General features: G+C 38.2%; 1 protein-coding gene across 1 annotated transcript in view; it reads left to right on the forward strand.

The window, feature by feature from the left end:
• The window catches only part of ELP4 (elongator acetyltransferase complex subunit 4), a 122,528-nt gene that overhangs the window by 11,548 nt on the left and 87,793 nt on the right, over positions 1–23,187 (forward strand). Inside the window, exons 4-7 of the mRNA XM_027904591.1 lie at positions 7,021–7,152; positions 11,448–11,587; positions 18,085–18,169; positions 22,938–23,126. Of these exons, the coding sequence (XP_027760392.1) occupies positions 7,021–7,152; positions 11,448–11,587; positions 18,085–18,169; positions 22,938–23,126 (546 nt within the window). The remainder of the gene's footprint in view (positions 1–7,020; positions 7,153–11,447; positions 11,588–18,084; positions 18,170–22,937; positions 23,127–23,187) is intronic.

Below are 23,187 nucleotides of genomic sequence, written 5' to 3' on the forward strand. Positions count from 1 at the left end.
CCATTTAAGATATTTATAAGTTCCTTTTAAGCTTATATTTCGTTCTGACTCTTTTTTTTTGTGCTCGGGAACGTGGTCAGCTTTGGGTCAGGTCATGCAGAAAGGATCCTTTCCGACTTCAGGGGACTCCTGATCAAACACTGATAGTTCCTGTTATAAGAAAATTATATAAGGGAAAAAAACCCGATCAACAGTGCAAAAAAATGCTGAAGTGTGAGGATAATCTTACAAAATTTCATTAAATATTTTATGTCTTTCTAAGGCTGCGTCTTTCTAATATCAGAAGGAACATATAATTTACTGATTACTTCTGCATCAAGTGAAGTCTGGCTATTTCCTTCAGTGTCTTCAGAGACTATTTCTGGACAAAATGATTACTTTTCTGTTTTCCTATCCAATGGTGGGAAATTCTATGCCTTACCTATTCAATGTTAAGTAAGTGTATTCTTAATGAAATTATATATCTGCATTATGGAAAAAATCCAATTTATTTTTTTAATGATCTTGAAAATAAAGAGAGTTCCTCTAGGGGTGAGATTTTTATCATTTATTCTTGTGGTTTAGAATGAAGCCTAAACAAGTAGGTTACCAATTGATTTTTAAGTATGAATTACATAAGAACATGCTGTATTTTTTTAAAATAATTAGTTTTCAATCACTGATAATCAAGCCATTGACTCCCCAACTGACCATAGAATAATGTGGCATTTTAGTTAATGAGATTATGATTTAATGAGATTGGTAATTTATTTTTGTTGTCTGATTGGACTGTATTCTTTTCTGGAAAGGCAACATAGACATGGTACATATCAACCTGAACTACACATTGTGCTTGGGGTTTATTTTATAAAATTCAAGTATGGATTCAGTATATTCCATAGCTAGTATTCTAATTAACTGGTGTATTACATAAAGGCAGTTCATCAACTGTCCATATTAAATGTCTGTATTGTGTGGTCAGTCTATTTGTGTGTTCAGTTTTGTGATGTGATTGGAAGTTTCTTGAACCTATAACCAAGGCAAATATTGCTGGTAGTAGGAAGGGGAAAAGACATTCTTATAGACCATAATTATCTTGAAATTGTGTATAACTAAAAGACAAGCAGAGGATAAAAAGCCCTGATCAGCTGCCTAGGATATATTATATTACCACCCACCAATTTATCCATCATCCTTTGAAAACATATTCATGCCTTTTGTAGTCAAAGCTCCTTCAGGAAACTGGCATTAAGATGTAATGCTGAAAAATTATACACCTCTGGTAAAACCTACAGCCCTATATACATGCTGGCTTCTAGAAAGTATTTTAAACATTTGAGAGCACTTCTGTTCGTTCTATAATCTTCAATCTTACTGTAAGGGCATAAATACTAAGAGTAGTATATAACATAAGCAATTATATGGCAACTTCTGTGACTGATCATAAAATAAAACTGTTTGCACTGGTAAACGGAAAATATATTCAATAATAAAATGACTTCAGATTAGGCATTAATATTATTTCCAGTTTCTTCCATCATTTGGGTACATTCAACCGTGTGAAATGGTTGCTTACGTTTTTTTCCCTCACAGAGGTGAATCCAAAACATTGCTTTTGTGAAAAGGGAAAATGCAAACCTGGAAGAAGCGATCGAGCTGGTGGCCAGGGCTGTCCAAGATTCCATTTTCAAAGAGCACTGTTCTGATTCCACACTTCTGTGTCTGTGAACTAGAGAATATGTTCTCATGGGTTAAAAAAAAAATACCCCTTAGAGTACTTGCAATTAGTCTTTTTTATTCCCTAAAATAGAAGAACAGTGCTTCCCTTTTCCTTTCCCACAGTTCTCGTTTCTCCTGGGTGGACTTGGTCTTTCTGAGTGTCAGAGAAAAGTTTCTGTAGAGCTGCTTTACCTGGAGATGGAAATAAATTGTTGTACAAGGGCTACTGAAAGGAGAAAAATTCTATATCCAGTAATTTATGTTCTTTAGCAATAAACCTTGTATTTACTATCAAAATAGAATCCTCCCTCCTTTAAACTGACACTCATATAATACATTATTGAAAAGAAAATATTTACCCTTCCTGACGTACCATCTGGTGTCCTTTAAATGCTAAAAATTAACATAATGAAAAAGAGCCTTAAATTCAAGTGAATTTAAGCTCTTTAAATGTTGTTGCAGTTAGAGATCAACAGTGAATTTTATCCCCTTAATATTATTTCCGGTTTCTTCCACCATGCTTGGGATAACAACTGCGGTGCAAAATGGTTGCCTAAACCCACGTGAACAACACACTTATTGATACATCAATAGATAATGTTTTAAATTCTGAAGTACTATTAATTATACAGTTACTGAAACCCCTGAGGATCAAAGGATTTTATATAAGGGGGATTTCACATACAGCTTGGATTATGTTGCCAAATAATAGCACAGTAGTACTTCTTTAGAATTGTAAAATAGCCTAGAGAGGAGTATGATGCCTATAGTTGGTGTAATGCATTGGTAATTAAGAGGGTGTGAGGTTAAGCTTCATTAACTGCTGTGGGATTGTATCTTGGATTTTATTATCCCCCGGAGAACGTAAGAAGTGAGAGAGGTCAAACCGTTAGAATCTGGTTTTGCTTCGTGCATCTGCCAAAACAAGGCAGGCGAAGTGACGTGGCAGCCAACCCAGGAAGGACCTGCGTTGCTGGCAGGCACAGGTTGTACGCTGCTTTATTGCAAAGATAAAAAGCTTTATTACCAAAATCCAGCGCTTCGTGTTTGCAGTAAAACCTCCGTCGCTTGGTTTGCAGGAAACAAAATTATTTTCATTGCGTTGTCATTTGCTGTGAGCACTTTGGAAAACCGTTTTTCTCTCCCAAACTTTTTTTTTTTTTGCATGCTTTCTTCTCTCTGTCCCAACTCCCCTTAATAACTTTAACACTTGTCTGCCTTTTTGTGTGTTCATGCTGCATAGCAAAGACTTGTATTTTAGTTGACCCCTAGAAATGCTGCTTTTTTTTTTTTATTATTTATTTTAACTAATGCACTGCTACCTGCTTTGTTGTTTTTTTATGTACCTTATGAAAGATTTGTCTTTTTTTAGCCTGGGAGAATGTAGCACTTCTCAGAAGCTGACACGCTGATGCCACAAATTTTTCAGTCCCAAAGCTTTTCAGTGATGTGGGAGCTGAGATGTTTTTAAAGAAAAAAATAGATTAAATAGAGATATTATTGGCTGATAAATCAACTCTCCTTTTCTTAGTCCGTTGTTTAGATAACGCTTTTTATTTCCAAATTCTGGCTGAAATTTTGGAAGTAAAGAACAGTCTGGAAACTGAAGAGTGCCTTGTAGTTCTTGGACAGTGATTAAACTTTTCATGGCACTGAAGAGTGAAGTACATAATCCAACCAGCCAGCCTTTACCTTGGAGAATAAACCTATTTTATGACAACTGGAGGCATTCAGTTATCAGTGTCAGAAGAAGGGGAGGCCTTTTGTTCCCCTTCTAGTTATCATGAAGAATAAAAGAGAATAATGAAGATAAAAAGAAACACGTGGATCATTTCAATGTTTCCAGTATTGCCCATAAAGCAGGTTTATTTAACCTTCTACGTGTGTAATTCTCCCCAGTCCCAAGCCTACTGAGCAATTTTAAGCTTTCTCTCCCTTTTTCCAAACGTGCTTGTACAAAGTTCTAGTTGAAATGTAAAAGTTTGGTTGTTTTGGGTTTTTTTTTTGGAAGTTGAGGACTGGGCTACATGAATCAGTACATCTTAAGGAAAAACCAAAATTAGTGACCCACCTGGGTGTTCTGTTTGTTTAGTTTTTGGGCAGGCTGATGAAGGCGTGTTGGCTTCCAGCTTCAAACTGCACCTGCATGTTCTGCCTCTCTTCCTCGTAGTTACTGTGAATGGCAGGGAAAAGGGGATAAACAGAAGCTGGGAAGGTAGTGATGAGGTTGGGATGCAAATCCAGGGGTAAACAACCTTTATTAGTGCTGGTTGGTATTCTTTATGGTAAATTCATTCCTATTACAGATACACTCTGACCTCGAATAAGACTGGAATTTTTTTTCCCCCCTGTTTGTGCTGAAGTACAACATCTTGGAATGTATTTAACCAAGTTAATGTAGCAGGTTGAGCTCAGGCAGTTGGTTTTCAAAACAGCAGGTGTTTCCAAAGGCAGACCACCTTTTCCAGATTGCAGCTAATGATGCACAAAGCCTGCTAAGAGCCCGTGTAGTTCACAGCCAGCACATACAAGGGTATGATTGAGGATGTGTTTGCTTAGGATGGGGTGTGTTGGGATAGGAAATGGCAGGCCTGTGAGACCTCATGGCCCCAGAAACGTTTTAAATCATCTCAATGCGTTGTGTGAAATTGTTTCTTACATAAGGGTGAGAGCACGGTACATCCCAGAAACACGTTCTTCAGCCTGGCAGTTCTTGGGTAAAGGCATTTTGGAAAAGCAGGTGAGGAAATAAGAATTGTTCTTAGTATGGGAGAGCTCTTCAAGTGCTCCTGGCTCCTTTTGTGGGGCAAAGGAAGGGACAAGGCAGCACAAACCAGTCCTAATCTGGTGCCCGTGCCCACTGCCACAGTAGGGAGTCATGGCTTTCTCATGTTGCTTTGGGGGGAATTTAGTCACCTTTAAGTCATTTTCTAGTGCTACAGGTTTTTTTATTATGTCAAAATAAAAATTCTTCCTTCTGTCAGAAGTTAAAAGTAAACTACCTTGGCAAGAAGAAAAAAGAAAAAAAAAGAAAAAAAAAAAAAGGCTGTTTTGGGTGGATACCGTGATAGGTTTTCATCTCTGGCAGCCCAAAATCTTTATCAGCTTCAGGTGAAAGCATTTTTCCTTGATCTCTTAATCTGCTCCGTTCTTAGCAGCGGTCAGGGCACACCACAGTGCCTAATGGTGTTGCACTGATGGTGTCTCTGTCCCTGATTGTTTTGGGCTGAGTTTCTCGGGTGTCAACAGCTCGGGTTTGTGGTGTCTCCCTGCCACAGAGGGCCACGGGAGAAGGTTTTATAGATAGATAATATTAGATACCTTAGAGAAAATATTGGTGTTGTTTTTCTTGTTATCTCCAGGAGAGGTGAATGGGAAAATATGGCATTTTCTGGATTTTGGCTTTGCAGGTGATGTGATGCCTGCCCAGGGTGAGGTTGCAACTTTTTGCATCAGTGGTTGTTTCTGAACTGGGCCAGCTCAGGGAGTTTGAAATGTTCAGGCAGGATTTTATGATCTCTATCAGGCACTTGTTATCAGAAAAACTCCCCACCACTATAAAAAGTTACAGGTAGTGCCTGGGAGCCGATTGATCTTGGTGAATGAAAGGAGATATCTGGATATTCCAGATTTGTTTCTTTGCAGAACTCTCTTTTTTTTTTTTTTTAATGGAATTCAGTGGATTTGGGTTTTTTTAATTGCTATAATTGAGGAGTATTTTGAGATGATCAAGTATCAGCAGCCCTTTGCTGAAAGACCTTTTTATGGTAGGAAGTTTCCATCTGTGAATATTCGGAAATCAAATCTGCACAACAGTTTCACAGTGTGTTTTCAAAGTAGCACCTTAATTGGAAAATAAGGCTAATTAACTCCTTGTTGTGGATTTCTGAGTTATAAAGTCAACAATGCAAAATAGCATATTTTTTTCTTTTTCTATAAAAATACTTTATATAATGCTCTTAGGAGTGAATGTAGAGGATTTGGATCTGCGTGGATGTGAAATGCACTGGGGTGCTTGTCAGCTCGTGTTTGTATTTATGCTTTCTCAGAACCTTTCAGTGCAGTGTTCTGTTTTCACTTCCTCCTGTCTGTCAGAAATCCTTGTCTCTGGTTTGAAAGCTTCCCTGCTTTCTTACTTAATTTTTACCACCATAGTAATATGAGTTTATTGCATAAGAGTGCATCTTTTAAATAAGCTGCAAGAAATCTGGGTGTGTAACTGTGCATAATAGCCATTACCAGGCTTTAGTTTCTTTGCAGAAAGAAAATAAATGAAATAAAATTCTTTGCTCAAAGGTGTGCCTTCTGTCTTCTGCTTAGCTGCTGGAATACAGAGGTAGAGTTTTTCTATTTCTGCAACTTTATCGAAGTTATAAAGTTTATAAAAGTTTTCGTGGCTTCCATTGCCTCTTATCTCAAAGGGTGTAATGACCAACCTGTGAAAGAGGCAGAAATAACTGTCCTGAAATTAGAATTCTGATGTTTTTTAAGCAATTGTAAATTCTATGTTAATTGACAGTAAAGAATCCAAATAGCACATGTGGCTTGTAAGATGATGTTTAGAACTATGTACATGTTTTCTCTCCTGTGTTCTTTAATACTGAATTAGTGTAACACTAAACCCAAAATGAAGTTTAAATTATTAACTGGCTAGCTCTGTGTGTTTTTAACCCTGGAGACACATCTCAGGTCTCTCTCAAGAGTCACTGATAAATGAAAGCTTAGTTTTCGAGTAAGTCTTGATCTGTTTGAAGCAGATAAAGAGATCTGTGCCCTCCAGCTCACAGAGAGGGTGTGATAAAGTCGGGTCAGAAAACTTGATTGCCCTTCATTTCTCCAGGAGGTGTAAAAACCCAGGGCATGGATTCGGAGTGCTTGGTACCCACACAGTGATGTACAGCAAAGGTAGAAAGTGTGTGTGTGTTAAAAACTTATAAAAAACCCAGGATTCAAAATCTTCCCCTTTCTTTCACTCCTTGTGTTTGTGTTCGTGGAGGAATCCATGAGAAAATTCAAACCATCCTGTTACAGTGGTTTTCAGCTGCTGCCTGTAGGCTGTTGTGGTCTGTTGAAGACTTTTGAAAGACTTACAGAAGCTGTCAGAGATCTTAACTTTAAAATAGGCTTAAATTCACTATGCAGGGAATTTACCCAGTCTCAGAAATGGAGTCATTTAGGAGATCAACATTTAAAGAAAGATTAAAAAAAAAAAAAGAAAAGGGAGTATGGGTGCTGCTCAACTTGTGTTGTTTGTATCGAGTAGAATATAAAATGTGGTATTTCCGTTCTGCATTCTTAATTTTATTTGCTCTCTGCCTGTAGGAACTTCCAGCCCCTCTGCTTGATGATACCTCTGGAGAGGAACTGGGAGATGAAGCAGCAACCCTCAAGTCTGAGGATTCTCAGGATTCTATGAAAATAGCCTGGCGCTACCAAAATTTACCAAAAATGGAGGTAATCACCATTTCCTAGTTTTTCCCTCTTGCACTCAAAATGAATTTGAAGAGCAAGTGCTTTTCAGTAGAATGTAGAGGAGAGAAGTGCTAGTGGACACTGTTTGCGGGATTGCTTCTTGAGGGTAAATTGTGATGCACCACTGTTTTTTTTTTTTTAATTACTAGAAATAGAAAAAGAAAGGGGTTTTGAGAGTTTGCAGGAAGTGTAAAACTTAATATGGACAGTAATAATTTTAAAGTAAAAAACGTTAAAGTTCCATGGGATTTTTTTTTTTTAGTGAGATAGCTTTTTATGGAAGTTTGAAGGACGTGCTCGCTTTTAAGCTTTCCCCAAAGTTAGTTGTACACAAATCACTTAAGTAGGTTTAATCAGCACTGCTTACCAGATCTCTGCAGTGAAAGTACTGTGTTGAAGCAAACTGTTGACCTGCTTATCCATGTGCATAACAACTAAAGTAAGCACTTGAGATTATATCAGCTTCACTGTCACTAGAAACGAATCACTGTGCAGGGGCAACACAAGAAACAAGCCCAGTGGTCAGTCTTTCAGAGTTTACAGTTGTGTTTGTGAATAATCAGTCTCCCATGGCTGGTGACTTTCTTATTTAATTCAGTGGCACAATCAGTCTTTAACAAAATTACCACCTTTTTTTACTATCCAGAATAAAACCCCCTGTTTTGTCTAGACATTTTAGCCTGCGTTTATAAATCCTGGTTTAGGTCTGGCCATACCTGCCTAGTAAGTTCAGTCTTATTCTTAAAAACATAATTGGGATGTGACAAAATGATCTTACAGGGCTTGGCATGTTTGGTTTTCTGTGAAATTGCACAGACGTGGCTCTGTAGTTGTGTCAGAAAAGACTTATATCTGGTGACATGCAAAATCCAGCAGCCTCCGGGGCAATCATAGAATCTCATCAATTTTATTATTGTGGAGCTTTGCTGTGCCACTCTGAGCCGTCCCCAAAATAATTTAAAATCTAGCAGAGCTCCTGATACATTGATATGGAAACAACTGCATGTTGTTGACAAATAGTGCTCTGGTGTTCTAACAAAAGAGGAAAAAAGTCTTGAAAAATCCACTGAGGTGTGCACTCATCTTCTCTAACTTCACAGAACTAAACACTTCCACTAATGTAAGATTTCTCAAAAATAAGTAATGTACATGTCCTGGATTGTTGAAAATCGATTATGCGAGACAGAATAAGATGCCCAGTCTTTTGTTTCCCTTTTTATTGTTGTTTTTTTTAACTGGATGCTGATCAATCTGAATAGCTGAGCACAATATTTTGATGTGTATGTTAAATTAATTAAAAAACTAAAACACACAAATAAAAGTCTCTAAATTTCAAACTATCTATACCTGAAATTCCTCAGGATATTCTAATTAGTGAAAGATTGGTTTGAAATTAGTATTTTCCGATATTTTATAATATTTTCCAATATTTTATATGTATCATTAAATTTTGATTCTGTGCTAAATCAGTTTGATTAGTGAATATACCCCACTGAGGGAAAATCTGATATTGCCTTGCTACATACAACAATGGGCTCGGTGCTGTCATTTAATTAACAACATTGGTTGTGATTTATTCTTTAAATTTTCTTTTGCTGGAAAAAAACCAATGTCAAATAGATGTATTTTCCAAACTGATTGAACTAATATACTATTGCATTTTCCAACACTACTGTCAAATGGTTTCAAGGATGAGAGAGAGAAAATAGCTTTGCTATTAGCTAGAACTCTAAACACGTTAGCAGGAAGTTTTCCATCCCTTATCTGGCTGTATATGGAGTGAGAGTGCAGGGTAAAAGCTGTCTTTGTGGTATCTTTGATGCTTAATTTAGTTATTATTGAGCTCAATTGATAGCTCAGTTATTCCCTTTCCACTTATTAGACCCCAAATACCCTAGCTGGGTAACTCGTTTTTGTTCTCAGGCAGGGCATTTCTATTCAGAGTGTTTGTAGCTCTGAATGCAGATTGCACACACCTTGTACCTCAGAAAAAGGTAGAAGATCTGCAAGAAATCTGTCAGAGTACAGGGCCACGTTATGGCTGGTGTGCCTTTGCCAGTTTGTTACCTACACCTGCATCAGAGGTTATTCCATTTCAACTTTTGAGTGCATGGAGAACCTGTTTTGCAATGCAAGACAGTGTGTGGGTTTTTCTTCTTTTCCCCTTTTTTTTTTTTTTGAATGAACTGCTTATGTTCTTGGGGCAATATATAAACTGTCACAGCATGAAATCAATTTTCTGCCTTGATTCATCCCAAATCTGAGATTTCTAGCACATTAGTATCGCAATTAGAAACATTAACAGCAGACGGTAGCATAAAAGCCCCACTCTGCTCACTGACAATTTAGTGCATTTCTCCTTGTGCAGAACGGGAAAAATCCGGGAAAGAACTGGCTCGAGGAGCCTTGCAACCCACTAATAAATTTATCAGCTCAAACTTGAGAGGAGGAGCGGGAAGTCTCTGCTTGGCGCTCTCCACGGTCATTGTGCTGGGGCAGATTATTCATGCTTACTTGATTCAGGTAGGCTTTCTGCAAGCTTCCCTGCTAAGCCTGGGAATGCCCCAACATTGAGGGCTATTCACAGGCTTCTGACACGGCCCGAGCTTTTATTGCCTGGTGGTTTTATTATCCCAAAATCCCGATCTCCACCCAGTTTGTAGGCGCTGTGCTCATTCTTTTGAATCGAGAGAGGTTATCACCTACCTTAATCCGTGCAGCAGGGTGGATTAAGGACACCAAATGTGCCTCAGGATTCTCAAAGAGGATCCTGGAAACTTCTTGTTTCTTCTTTTTTTGCTGTCTTTACTAAACTCTCTTGGGCCTCAGCGAGGATTTGCATCTGAAATGGGCAACCTGGAGCTTTTCTCAATGAAGACATCAGATCAAAGTTCAGTTAGTCAAGGCCTTTCTAAAACATTAAGGGGGCTTGGAAGTACACAATAAAAAGATGAGCTCTGGCAGAGATTGCAGTAAAAACATTCTGATCTGTAATCCGGATAAAGAATAGATTATAGGCCAAAGAACAGCCCCTGTTTAAATTGCTTTCAGAATCCTTGTCTTAAATAAAGTTACATTTTGCAATGAGAAATATTTAAATGTCGATAGAATGTTATGTTTTATTGGACTGCCTACTTTAAAAATCAGGTACCAGTGAATGAATTGGAACACCGACTTATAGAATGTGGTTTTCTGTCTTTTTTTAGTAAAATTGATTTGCCTCTTATGACTAGGTAGACGTAATCAATTTATTGGCTTTTTTTTAAATTAAAAACTAATTATTTGATTTATTAAAAGTTGGGGTTAGTTGGTTATTCTACTGTTTTTGTAGGAAAGATATTGTGTTATTGTTACTATTTATATGCAGTGATAACCAACCAGGCCTAACATCTATTAGTCAAATAAGTTCAAAATATTTAGCTGAAATCAAGTTGTTCTAATTAATCCTAACAGTTTAATATATTTTTTGTAAGCTTGTATTTGAATATTGAATATATTATATTGCATATGATAACAATCTGGGGGGGAGGTAATTTTACATGTGGAATTCAAACAATGTGCAGGTTGAGTGCTGAACTCCACTAATGTGGGACAAAAATGTGCATTCATTGCCTCTGTTTACTAGCACAACACATTCAAAATGTGTAATTCCTGTCCAGGTGTATTTATATAAGTTGGGGAGGTTTTATGATGTTTGATATACCCAAAATTGAGAGCTGAGGAAAATGTATCTTCGTTATGATAAAATGTGTGTCGTGCTCAACCTCTGCTATTTATTCCAATTTTAAGAAATTTAAAGTAGTTTTTAGCTATTTCCTGTTCTCTTTTAATTTAAATTAAGTATATGGGGATGCAGTGGTTTGGTTTTTTTACTGGCAAACAGCCTCAAAGTCAACTGAAAATATTTCTGTAGAGCCAAATAATTCCCAGAGACTGGAAAATCAGAGAGGTGGAACACATGGCTCGTGGCTCTGGGCTTTTGAAATTTGGGATCCTATGTCTAGAACACATGCAGAAATACATTCTTTTAAGTATCTGACTGCACTTTGGTGAGGCAACTTGGAACAGTAAGAGTTGAATTCTGTGTGAAAAATTCACGTTCAAGAATGTCAACAGGGGAACAAAAACTTAATAGTAAATATCTATAATGTTTTCTTATGTGAAGTTTTTACTTAAGCTGAATGGGAAAAACCATAGAGATTCCTTTCAGGTGGATTGCCAGTTTATTGTTTTATTCTGACAGACAATAATTGAGTGGGTTATTGTTGTTTCCGCAGGCCAGCCCGGCATCATATACAAAATTTGGCCATTATTATGACGTTTCCAAGAAAATGCCTCCAGAACTGATGCAGTCCGTAAAATCCCACAGCTTTTACCTTCACGAAGAACTGTCTTCACAGCCTGAAATGAAAACATGGTAAGTTGCCTTCCTGTTGGTGGCAGAGGATATTTTTGCATCCACGCTCGCTGGGAAAGGTCTGGCAGCCCCGCGTGGCTCGGGAACATCTCGGCTGTGGCCTCGTGTCAGCAGAGCCGCCGTGGCACCGAGACAGCCCCGCGCTCCTCAGCTGGGGGAGGAAGCGGAGTTGGCAGCCACAATTAAGGCAGACATTACTAGGACAGCCCAGGACACAGCTGCATGTTCAGTGCAGCCCTACTGACAGCTGAGTGTGTGGACTGGGGAGAGAACTATTGCTGTCTGTCTGAGAACTCCTCCCTGAGCACCGTCAGCTCCCCGAGGTGTGCGTGTCAGGTGGCCATCAGTCGTGGGAAGATATCCCTGCAGTTTTTAGGGCTGAGGAGACAGGCCATCCTTGACCTACATAGCTGAGAATGCTGCATCAGATCAGTTGATTGTGTGCTTTTGCTTCTTGAATCCTGCAGCTTCACCTGAGGAAAAATACAAATTGCTGCGAATAGAATTACGATCGCTAATTGCGTCTTACAAAACATTTCCTGTTCAAACGCTCCTCGGAATGAATAAGTTATTATATTTATGTTTATGTTTATCAGGAGGGAATTAAGGAAGCCCAAGAGAAAGGGTGGCAGTAGCTAAGACTCATATTAGGCACACATCCATTGTATCTTTGTTTCTGTGTCACGTGATCAAATGTCACTGCTTTGTAAAGGAAATTCTTGTGATGTCATTAAAAAAAACCCCAAAGCCACACTTCTAGGAGAAGGAAGAAAAGTTATATTTTATTCTTTATATTGTAAATATTTGAACAAAGTTTTGTTTATGTATTATGTATCATTACTTTTTTGGTTTTTTTTAGTAGCAGAGCAATAGAGGAGAGACACAAGAACATCTGACAGGTTGCAAGTGTTGCTATTGTTACTGAGTAATTTAACTCCCTTTCTGTCTTTTCTTTAGCTAACTAGGATGACTCATGGCTCTGGGCTTAATTCCACTGACTGTATGGCTGTCAAGTATTTGTTCATTTTACATTAAAATCAAATTAACTCATAAATAGAGTTTAGGAAATGGATTTTAACTTTTATGCATTTGATTTTATAAGCCTTACTTAATGCTGGTTATTGGGCTTGCGTGCTAGCCTGATAAAAGTTCATCATTCTTACTATATCAAGTAAGAATGAACTATTCTTTTTAGATTTCACCTAACAGAAAGATTGGATTTATTTAATTTTCATGGCAAATTGCTTGAAGCACAGAGCGATGGGGTGAGGAATGTGATCAATGATTTGCACAAGAAGTTGCTTTGCTGACAGGGGTTGGGAGTACTGTAGGATCTCCACGACTGAAAACGTCTCAGGACAAGTTAAGTAAATATCTGTCAGACCCACTGAGGCCCTTTTCATCCCTATTTTAGTGATTCTGTAATACATTTTAGTCATGATGTATTAAATCCAATACCAACTTATCAGTTATTTCACTGCTGTCAAAAAGTTCAGGCTTTTACAGAAACTCAGGAGATTGGACTGGGTTTTTGTTTTTGGTTTGTTTGTTTTTTTTTTTACAAATATTCTGATGAAATTCTGAAGGAAGCATTCTTTTTCTCAAGGAATGAAAACAAGCTCAAGAACCTCTCGGGATGATTTAATTAAAGAAAGTTTATAAGAGCATATAACTGGTTCTCAGGCTATGGTTAGATGTATAGCCAAAAAAAAAAAGACCTGTTGATTTTCTTTCAACTTAATTTATCAAAAAAAGAGTGGCAGGAAAACCTATTAACACTGGAAGCTGACACATCCTTCAAAAAATAAGGAGATATTTTTAAGAAAGGGGATTGAAATAATTTACGTTAATAGGCTGTATAATATGAGGCATTTGCAAAAGATTTCATAACTTTCTAAAGGGTATACTTTGCAAGATATGTATCAGTGAAGACATTTCTGAATGAAGTTTTCTCCTAAATTGTGTAGGCTTGCAGACCAAAGTCAGTGGTGTGTTGTGGGGGTTCTTAAAATCTGAGAATGTTTTGCTTTTGTCACCGATGCAGGGGTTGAAACCAACAGTTTTGCCTAGTATATGGCTTTCCATGAGTAAATGATATTGTTGTTGAGGAATGATGCCTCCTTTTATAGTGTCAGAAGTTGCAAAAAAATTAGGAATTAGCTGGCAGAAAGAAGAGAAACTTTTCCCTCTTTTCAATATGTTTCCACATTCGTTCAGCTAGCATGGTCCATTCTAAATACTTGTAATGTTTAATGGTTTAAGCTGAAATAAATTGGTATTTTCCTACAATTTTTATAGTCCTATAACTACAGCCATTGAAGAGGCACCTTATATTAGGTGGTCATCACGGAACGTGCACCTAACCAAATACACAACGTTCTACGTTAAGGTCATGAGCAATGGCTGGGCTGGTAATTGTAAATAAAGATTTTTAGAGGCTCAGCACACTTTTTATTGCAGCTTTTTGATTAAATTATCGTACCTACTGATGTGAGCAAGGCGCTCCCTCAGCAGTGCCCTATGTGGAGGGAGTTTTTTTTTCTGTTTTCCTGAGGGGGACCTGCTACTTTTGTGTGTAATTAATGTTCCTCAGAGAATGTGCTTAATCCATAACTTGTTAGGCGCACCCAGAATTCACCTTGTTGACCAGCCTTACTTTTGCCTTTCCTTTTGTGTTATGGGGTGAGTAGCTTTGGAGGAACTTAGGTTTCATGCTTCCTCCTTAAAATTGGAAACACTTCTCTTTCCCCACCCTCCTTTTCTTTGGGAAGGGGTAGGGAGCAAGAGCAGTCCTTTGCTCTCCTTTCCTTTCATCACTCTTTGATGTAACAACAGAATATGCAGTTATAGCAGAAAATATACAAAAAAAGTAATGTACCTTCCTTTGCACCTACCTTTTTTTATGCAGCTTATGCTCTCCTGCCAGAAACAGTGAACACATATTTTCCAACCCTTGGAAAAACGATGCTGCCTCTTTTAGTAAGCAAGGTCCTGTGTCATAATGTTTGGGGCATAAGAACCGTTGAAGAATTAAGGCTAATTCTCCAGCTTCACATTAAGAAACACATTTTATTTAAACTGTTCTTCAGTGAGTGAACTGTCTCTGTAATTGTAGCCGGTGTGTGATAGTTACTGTGCAGGATCACAGATGTAGAGACTTTATATGGGCCAGAAACTCTTGGCCCTTTGAGAAATCTTGTGTATTTATACATATGGCTCTCTTCCTATCCACACAAGCACTTGGCTTCTTTGTGGACTTGGAAGGATAAGTCGCTGGCTGATCAGACAAACCTGACCTTTTACTTTGCAGTTCAGGATCAGTTTTGGAGATGATCGACATCCTTTGTTCACCTTAAAGTTCAACCTTCCGTATCTTTCCTGTGCTTTCTCACACCTGTGTGTATCTGGTTTGTGATGGAGGGAGCAGTGCTGTGTTTGCTCCCCTTTCTGTGGCTCTGGTACCTGGTGGCTAAATGAGATTACAGGATCCCCTCTTTGGATAATCACTCAAGAATTTACAGAAGTTCATTTCCCCACGATAAGCGTTAATAGAAAACAGATCGTGAAGTCGGCTCTCCTAAAGGAAGCAGTAAATGGGACTGGTTGGTTTGTGCCAAAAGAAGGCAGAAACCTCCTCTTTCTTATCTCATTTTTTATGTTGGGAAGGGCAGTTATGTCCTGGTGTTAATGCAGGGACTGGGCTGACAGGGTTGTGTGGCCGAACAGCAACTGTTTTCCAGTTGTTGTTGCCAGGAGATCGTGGGGTCCTTTCTGTTGCATTGCTAAAGCTCGTCCTCAACAGGAAGGCAGAAATATTCCCTATGGTAACTCTGTGCATCGCAGACAAGAGTTATTTTCCATCTCTTTACATCTATTCTCATTCTTCCATTTCAATTACCAAAAGAGAAGGTTTGATAATCCAAGGACCTAAAATAATTAAGCTGTGGTTCTTCAGTAATTCTGCGAAGTTTCACCTTAAGAATGTGTGTGCTTTTGAAAAAAGAACAAATTTATCTGGAGTCTAGATTTACCAATAAATTTAGATAAAAGAGGTTTGACTGTCTTGCCTAATGGGGTCTCCTTATACATAATAAGGCTATTTGTCATACCCTTGATAACCTAACCTTTGTTAACTGCTTGGAAACTATCAGCAGAGAAGTCAGAGGCTTTGTTGTAACCAGGATACCTTCTTGCCAGCTCCTGCTTTATGCATTACCAAATTGCTAAAAAAAAAAAAAAAAAAAAAAAAAAAAAAAAAAAAAAAAAAAAAAAAAAAAAAAAAAAAAAAAAAAGAGAGTAAAGAAGGGATTGTTTAAACTCATTATCAGAATTAAATGATGTTTAGTAACAAAGCCAAAAAAAAGCCTAGAAATAAGAAAATAAGAAATATCTTATTTCCTTCTTAAATATTATGGCAAGCATTGCCAGAAGGGTAATGCAACTTCTTTATAAAAATGGTGTTCCCACAATATTTTTCATGTTCTTATTTACATAGCTTGGTTCAAATTCAAGTAAACCATTTGTACTTCAGCAAGAGGTAGAAGAGCACCTGTTTTTACTTTTTTTTTTTTTTTTTAATCTGTACGCAAAACATTATCTTTTTTAATTCTTTGCTGCAAAAGTTTTTCTGATGTAATTAACTGAGGATCTATTTTATTTGTTTGTTTTAATTTTGGGACCCTTTAATCCTGCTAAGTGCTTTAGTTATTTTTTTATCCGTTAAGTTTTAACAACAAGGACTCTGTTGTGGGCATGTTGTGATAATGTGAAGTCACAGGGAGAGAGAAGACGTTTTGGCTACCATGGGGGCTGAAGTTTGCCCTGTAAACTGGCACCTGCCAGGCAGGATAGGTATGACATTTGATAGCCATTCCTTTGGCAACTAACACTAGGAAAGTAATGGACTTCAAAAGTTCAACTTTCCTGTCTGAGATGTTCTTTTTCTGTATAGCAAGGCAGACTTCACACGTTAAATACCATGTTGAGATTATATATTGCCTGTTAATTTTCAGCTCTGAATTTCATAAAGGGTATTAAATTATTAAGGTACATCGGTTTAACCATTGGCTTTTTAGGGTACTAAATCTGAAAAAAAATTGAGTTTAATTTGGAGACTCTTCTTTGTGATTATATCTGAGAAGTGTCATCTCAGCGTTTTCTGACACGGAGTATTTCAAAACTCAAAGTTATTATGGCCATAAAGCTTTTTTGTTTGTAGATATTTATAACTCAAATGTATCAGGAGGCTGGTTTTGAATTGATACTGTATTCTTGAAGGAAATACAGAATTTTGAGTTGGAGCAATGGTGTATGAAACAGATCACTGCAACTCTTACAAGAAGTTGTCTCCTCTCCTGTGCCAGAGGATGCAAGCAAGTTTGTTTGGGTTTCTTTAGGTATTAATTAGTAAAATGTTTTTGGGTAACAGTCTTGGCTCTTATTAAAGTGAGGGGAATAGTTTCATTAACATTTGGACCAAGTGATCTTTCAGGGTTCCTTCCAACCTGGGCTGTTACCAGACCAGATATACAAAAGATCAAAGCAAATGAGAATATATTTAGAGGCAAAATTTCCAAGATAACCTGCCATATTTCTCAAGGAGTACACAAGAAGGTTTGAATCCACAGGCCTTGGTGGTAATTAGTGAGACTTGAAGGAAATGTCAAAGCCAGGAAAGATAAAAGGGCTTAAGCTCTCCACTGCACTAAGGAACCCCCATCAAACCCAGCTCCCCAGGCCAGTATGCTCTGTGGGGTTTAAGAGAACAGTGTGTCTCTTGTAGAAGTGAACAACTGGCTTGCTTTTTGAAAGTAAAGATTATTAGGGCTTTCTGTCCTTTGTATGTGTTAGCCTGGGAAGTGGAGGAGAGCACAGGCAGGTTGGACAACTGAAGTGTTTGGATGTGCAGGAACCGGACCCTCTCAAGTCTTTGACGAGATGATTTGCTGAACCTTCATTTTGGTTTTGAGTCTGCTTAACTCCATTTTCAGCCACCAGTTCTGCGTTTGTGTGTTTGCTTGAACCTTGTGTTTTGTAAATAATACCTAAAATAAACGCTGCCTCGCAGTGTTGCTGTCACACAGATAAAGCAGTGAAAAGGTATGAAAGTTTTCATAGGAAGTCAACTCTTCCTCGGGGCACTGAGTGGGTTGACTTGGAATAAGGGTTGGGTCGATCTTTGTCAGCTACAGAAGATTAGTCCTGTGCTGTAAATGGTTTCAACTTTAAGTTGATAACATTAAATCATTAATCTCCTAGATGTAAGCGAGCCTGACATAATTAAGTTATCTTAATCCCTAGAGAGTTTAGCTTTCACTGAACGAGTTAACACGGAGCAATCACGACTGCTTATAATGTCAGCTTTATTCAGAGAGTTTGGGGTGGTGTTTTTTTTCAAGATACTTGCACTGAGAGCTGCATCTGCTTATATTTGGATTTTTTTGCAGCTGTTAGAGAGCATTAAAATGTGTAACTATACTCTTTCTTCTTGCCAACAGTAACATGAATGGTGCTTATGCCAGGCTGCTTCAGTCCCTTCAGAGGACCATTTCCCAGGGAGGGTTTGATGGCTCTGATCCCCAGGTACCCTCATACTCTTCTATCATCCTGTAATTAATGTTTTGTGGATTTTTCAAGAAGCTCTTGGACGAATTAACAAGGAGCAAACTGTTTCTAAGCGTTGCCGAAGTAAAGCAGCAAAACAAATGGTGTTGTTCGTATTCTAATGGGGTTTTGGAGTTTTTACCTGTTACAGATGTGCAGGCCACGTAAGAAAGCATCAGCAAAATGCATATTCTGTGCAATTAGCTAATAAATGGATGGCCAAATATAATGTAATTAAGCAAAACACATTTTCTCCTACAGTATTTTTTTTTCAAATTATTTTTTTTCATATTGCTTTAACAATGATGTGCTCAAGACCTTTGAGGTCGAACATTTATTCTTAAACTTTCAGGCTTTTTCAGTGTTGTAATGTTGTTTCAACTGGAATGGAGTTAATTTTTTAATTAAATGGTGGCATCTTTATGTAGTGAGCATTGAAACACAAGTAAAGAAATAGGAATGCTGTTTCAACTTACAAATCAAGAGACTTGTAAACATCTCTGTACTTTCCATAAATCACACTGTGGGTAACCAAAAACATTTTTAGTGTAATAACATAGACTGAAAGCCCTTTTCTAATATGAGCAGTGCCCTCTAAGTTGTTTTTTGTCATAGTCAGTACCATGTGAGTCCTTTGGAGTCGGAAATAAAATAATAAATTTTATATGTTGGTGTTTCATTGGTAATTGCTGTTGTTCAATAGAAATGTTACTGTAGTAGAAATCAGTTATATGGGTTCTGGAAAGCCTGAAAGAATGTAACACAAGACTGCGTGCTATTATCAGTCTACCGTCTTAGAAATCATATTTTCAGGGAGGATAATGTTGGAAGGGTGGTTTTTGTGTCTGACCGAATGTTTCAAAAACATTCCCTGCGCAAATTTAGGTTGTTTGTGCTCAGCGTTCCGCCTCTGCTGAGATTTCTGGGAGGGCTTTTCCTTCCCTTTGGTGGCAGTGCCAGTCTGGAGGAGGAAATTGGTCCCCACTCTCCACGGTAGCCATGGCAACAGCCGTGCGTGTCATCGGCAGAGATGCTCCTCCCGCTCGGTGACAGGGCCCGAGTCAAACAAACACCCTGCCAGCCTTCAGCCTCCTGCTGAAGGGACCAGCCTCTCATTTTTTATATTCCTGATGGTTGTTTTTTGGTTGGTTGGTTGGTTTTTTTTCCGTTCGGAGCCGATATTTGGGTGGGTTTTGCTTGCAACCAGGGGGGAGTTAAACATCGAGGATCGTTTTTTTTCCCATACTTGCTGTTGTTGATTGTCTCAAAACGTCTTGCTAAAGGACCTATTGGAGTTTCCGAGGTGAAGCTTTAAAAAGTTAGAAAAGTCCTTTTTTTTTTTCCAGGCCGGTTTATTGATTTTAGAGAGCCATTAGCACTTGTGTAGTTCTTTCTGTTTCAAGGATTTCCTGGAGTGGTTTCTATTACTTTCTTGTAAGATTCCACCCTTCCCCGTGCAACATCTCTCTTTTTACACTCAAATTTTGTGCTTTTAGAAGCCTTGTATAATACACACTTCCTGAAAATATATGCAGGGTCGAATGTAGTTATGACCCAGAACACACCTTGGATATTTTGTATGCTAAATCTATGAGCAGTTCACCTCTCTGCTACTTCATACCATCTTCTGTTTCCTGAGCCTTTAGAAGTACTCTTTAAGTAGGCAGATATGAAGATTGAAGTATAAGGACCAGCCTGGATTCTTCTGGACCTGTGTCCTTCCCTGTATATAATGATAAAAGCTTTTGAGGAGTCTGTGCCTGCCCTACACCCCCAAATAATCCTGACTGGTAAAACTTTCAGATGTTTTTGGCTATTTTCACGTGAATGTGACAATGATACTCACATTTACCACTCCTTTATTCGAAGAGAGGTCTGAAGAAAAGTGAGAATGTGACTCAGCCCAGCTGAGAGAGATGATTTGACACAATTAGAAAAATTAGTGAATACTACTGTTAGAAGTTTAGTAGATCTCTGATAAAATGCTCAGGCTTCTCTAGGACCTGCTATGGTGAGTTAACAGTAGTTTTATAGAACCATCTGCAGTTGACCTTCACAGATTAATATATTTTGACTGTCCTGCATGGCTTTGTGGACCTTAGGACAATAATTCAGAGAAGTTTGGTTGAAGTTGACCAAAAAATGTCCTTTTAGTTCACACTGACTGCAGCTATTGCCAAGGTCTGTTTGGAAATGCAAAGTCTGGATGACCTGTAAAATACAAATACAACCATCAGGTTTGCATCCTTTCTGAAGCCTCCTAGTAACTCTTTGCTGCTGGTCATTAAGTTTGGATCCTTTATAAATTGATCATGGCTTTCAGTTATAAGGAATAGTATTTGTTTGTTTCAGAATATTTGGGGTTTTCATGTTTGGCAACAGAGCTTGCTTAGGCAACTGTATTTCCTTAACAATTCTTTCCTCTAGTTTGGACTTGAAGTTGGGTGACCTTCAGAGTAATAAAGTTGAGGGGATTGGTTTTTTGTTTGTTTGGAGTTGGGTTTTTTTTAGTTTTCATAATGAGAATCCTTGCTGCCAAGTCGATCAGTGTTACAAAAATTACATGAAAAAAAATAGTAATTAAAAAAAAAATAAAATCAGAACTTCCAAACTAATGTGAGTATAAAAGATATAGTGGTATAGCTAAAAAAATGTTATCCTAGTCTTTACAGTAAGATTGTTATAGAATATTAGACTTAATCCTTTCCTATATTTCAGTTATGGAATAAAGTGTTTGTGAGAGCCTTGTGGGCTTGACAGAATTATACTAGTAGAAGTTCCATTACTGGCCAAAATAAATACATCTGATATTCTCTGGTGTTAGAATAGCTTTATCTTTTACTGCTCTTATGATTTAATGTTGGGGGAAAAAAAGCATCTGTCATCCTTTGTCCAGTGAGAGAACTGGTTTTTTCCTCTTTTTGTATGTTGTTCTTGCGGATATTCTTCATAAGAGAAAATGTTTTTCTCATGAAAAAAGTTTCTGTAAGTTTTATATATATGTTTGCTCTGAAATTTTGAAATACTGTACACATCAAGAATTGCCTGAATCTGCTCTGATTAGAAGTAATTGAAGAATATTATGCTGACTTCTGTTTTCCCTGTTCTTTTTAAAACTCTGAACATCTGAGCCCAGAAAATACCATACAGAGAAATCAGATTGTGTCACATTATCCTGTGCTGTCGTCCTGATCTTCACACAGTGGTGTAAAAAGTTAACTTTTCACAGCTAAAGCCTAAAATCCTGCAAAGCCTGAGACTGGAGAATGTGCCAGAGTTAAAACACAGATTGCTTTCACAGAGATTGTGAGTGAATTGGCAGATCAGCTCGCTGGGTAAGACAGACAAGTTGGATAAATGCAGAGCCATGTGGAATTAAACCGAGTCTCACAACTCAGGCTCTGTCTGCCCAATATGGATGTGGAAGTGTTTGGAAAAGGAGCCTCTTGTCTTGTCAAAACCTTTCCTCTGGATTGCCAGAGCAGCTGTGCAGTGTTCTGTGCTTGCTGGTTGCTGTTTATTCCAGCTGTTGGAAGTCAATACCTACACTTCTCTGGAGTAAAAATTACCAGAAAGCTTTTGTTTATCAAAACTAGTATTTTTATATGTATATATGTGTGTGTGTGTATAATTTTAAAAAGCTGGCCTTTAAGTATGAACCCTGAACTCTAGAAATGTTTCTCTGATCACCTTGTACAGGAAGTCTTTCAACAAGGGAGTTTATTGTCTCTCTCTCTCTCAGCTGTTGATAGCAAATAAACCTAAAACCCTCCTCAAAGATCACCAGGAAAGGTCACACATCAGATAAGCAGAAATGAGATTTGCCATCACGAGAGATAACATTTTTACTTTGCATAAATAGATTACAACTCTGGCTTCATAATCTGTCCCTTCAGAAAAGGAGCTTCCTCTTTGCCCCTGTGCCTCTGTTGGATGCTCTTCTGCCAGTGCCCTGCAGGGCAGCCAGCAGGCTTTAGGTGGCTAACACAGGGGGCTGGGTAGGATTTGATGTGTCACAACAGCTTCCAGTGCCCAGCAGGTAACTAAAACAGCCCCAGAAACACTCATGTCGAGAGCTTGGAGAGAGGTGTGGTCCTTAAGGGACAATCTACTGATGTCCCCATCGGACTCTGTTTCTCCAGCACCTTCCTTCATGAGCTGGAAGGAGGGATGTGGAAGATGCTTAGATACTTCTAAGGCAGTGAAAGGCCCCTGCACTGGGGAGGTGAGGCACTGACCTTGATCCTTTGGAGGCAGCAGAACAGTCAGGTTAGGAGAGTAACGCAGGAAAGGTGAAAATAGAGAGAAAAGTTGCGTTTGATTCCTCTCAGGCACTTGCAGCAGACTAGTTTGGAACTGGGAGAAAATACTCTTTTGCATGTTTTTTTTTAAGGCAGTGATAGAGGAGAGAAAGGATATCAAAAGTCCCAGTGTTACTGGGTTTTGTGTCAGAGCATGCTTGCATTTAGCTGGTTAAAAAAAAAAAAAAAAAAAAGCAAATTAGCACTTTCTGTATTTCTGTGCTGTCTCTTACATTTGTACTTCCTTGTCTGACATGGCAGGATATCCAGTCAGTGAAAAAAATGCCATTCCATTTGTAATTTTTGCAAGATGGACTGAGCTTAGGGTGTGATTACGTAAACTATGCAATTATTATATGGATACGCATTCTAGAAACTGTATTCCTCCTAACATTTAAAAAAATAACATTACTTTTTTTTATTATTATTATTTTCTCTTCCAATAGAAAAAACAAAAGAATGTTTTGCGGATAGGAATTCAGGGCCTGGGTTCCCCGCTGTGGGGTGATGACGTTTGTTGCAGTGACGCTCCTGAAGATGTTCACAGCCTTACAAAATTCCTGTACGTTCTCCGTGGCCTCCTCAGGAAATCTTTGTCAGCCTGCATCGTCACAGTTCCGGCTCACCTCATCCAGGTAGGATTTCACAGCTGGATTTCACAGCTGACGCAGCAGCGAGCCAGAACTTCGGAGTTCA

This window comes from Empidonax traillii, unplaced genomic scaffold (genome assembly GCF_003031625.1).
Source record: "Empidonax traillii isolate 1590-97213 ecotype Southwest subspecies unplaced genomic scaffold, ASM303162v1 scaffold1068:size345056, whole genome shotgun sequence".
NCBI lineage: Eukaryota > Metazoa > Chordata > Aves > Passeriformes > Tyrannidae > Empidonax > Empidonax traillii.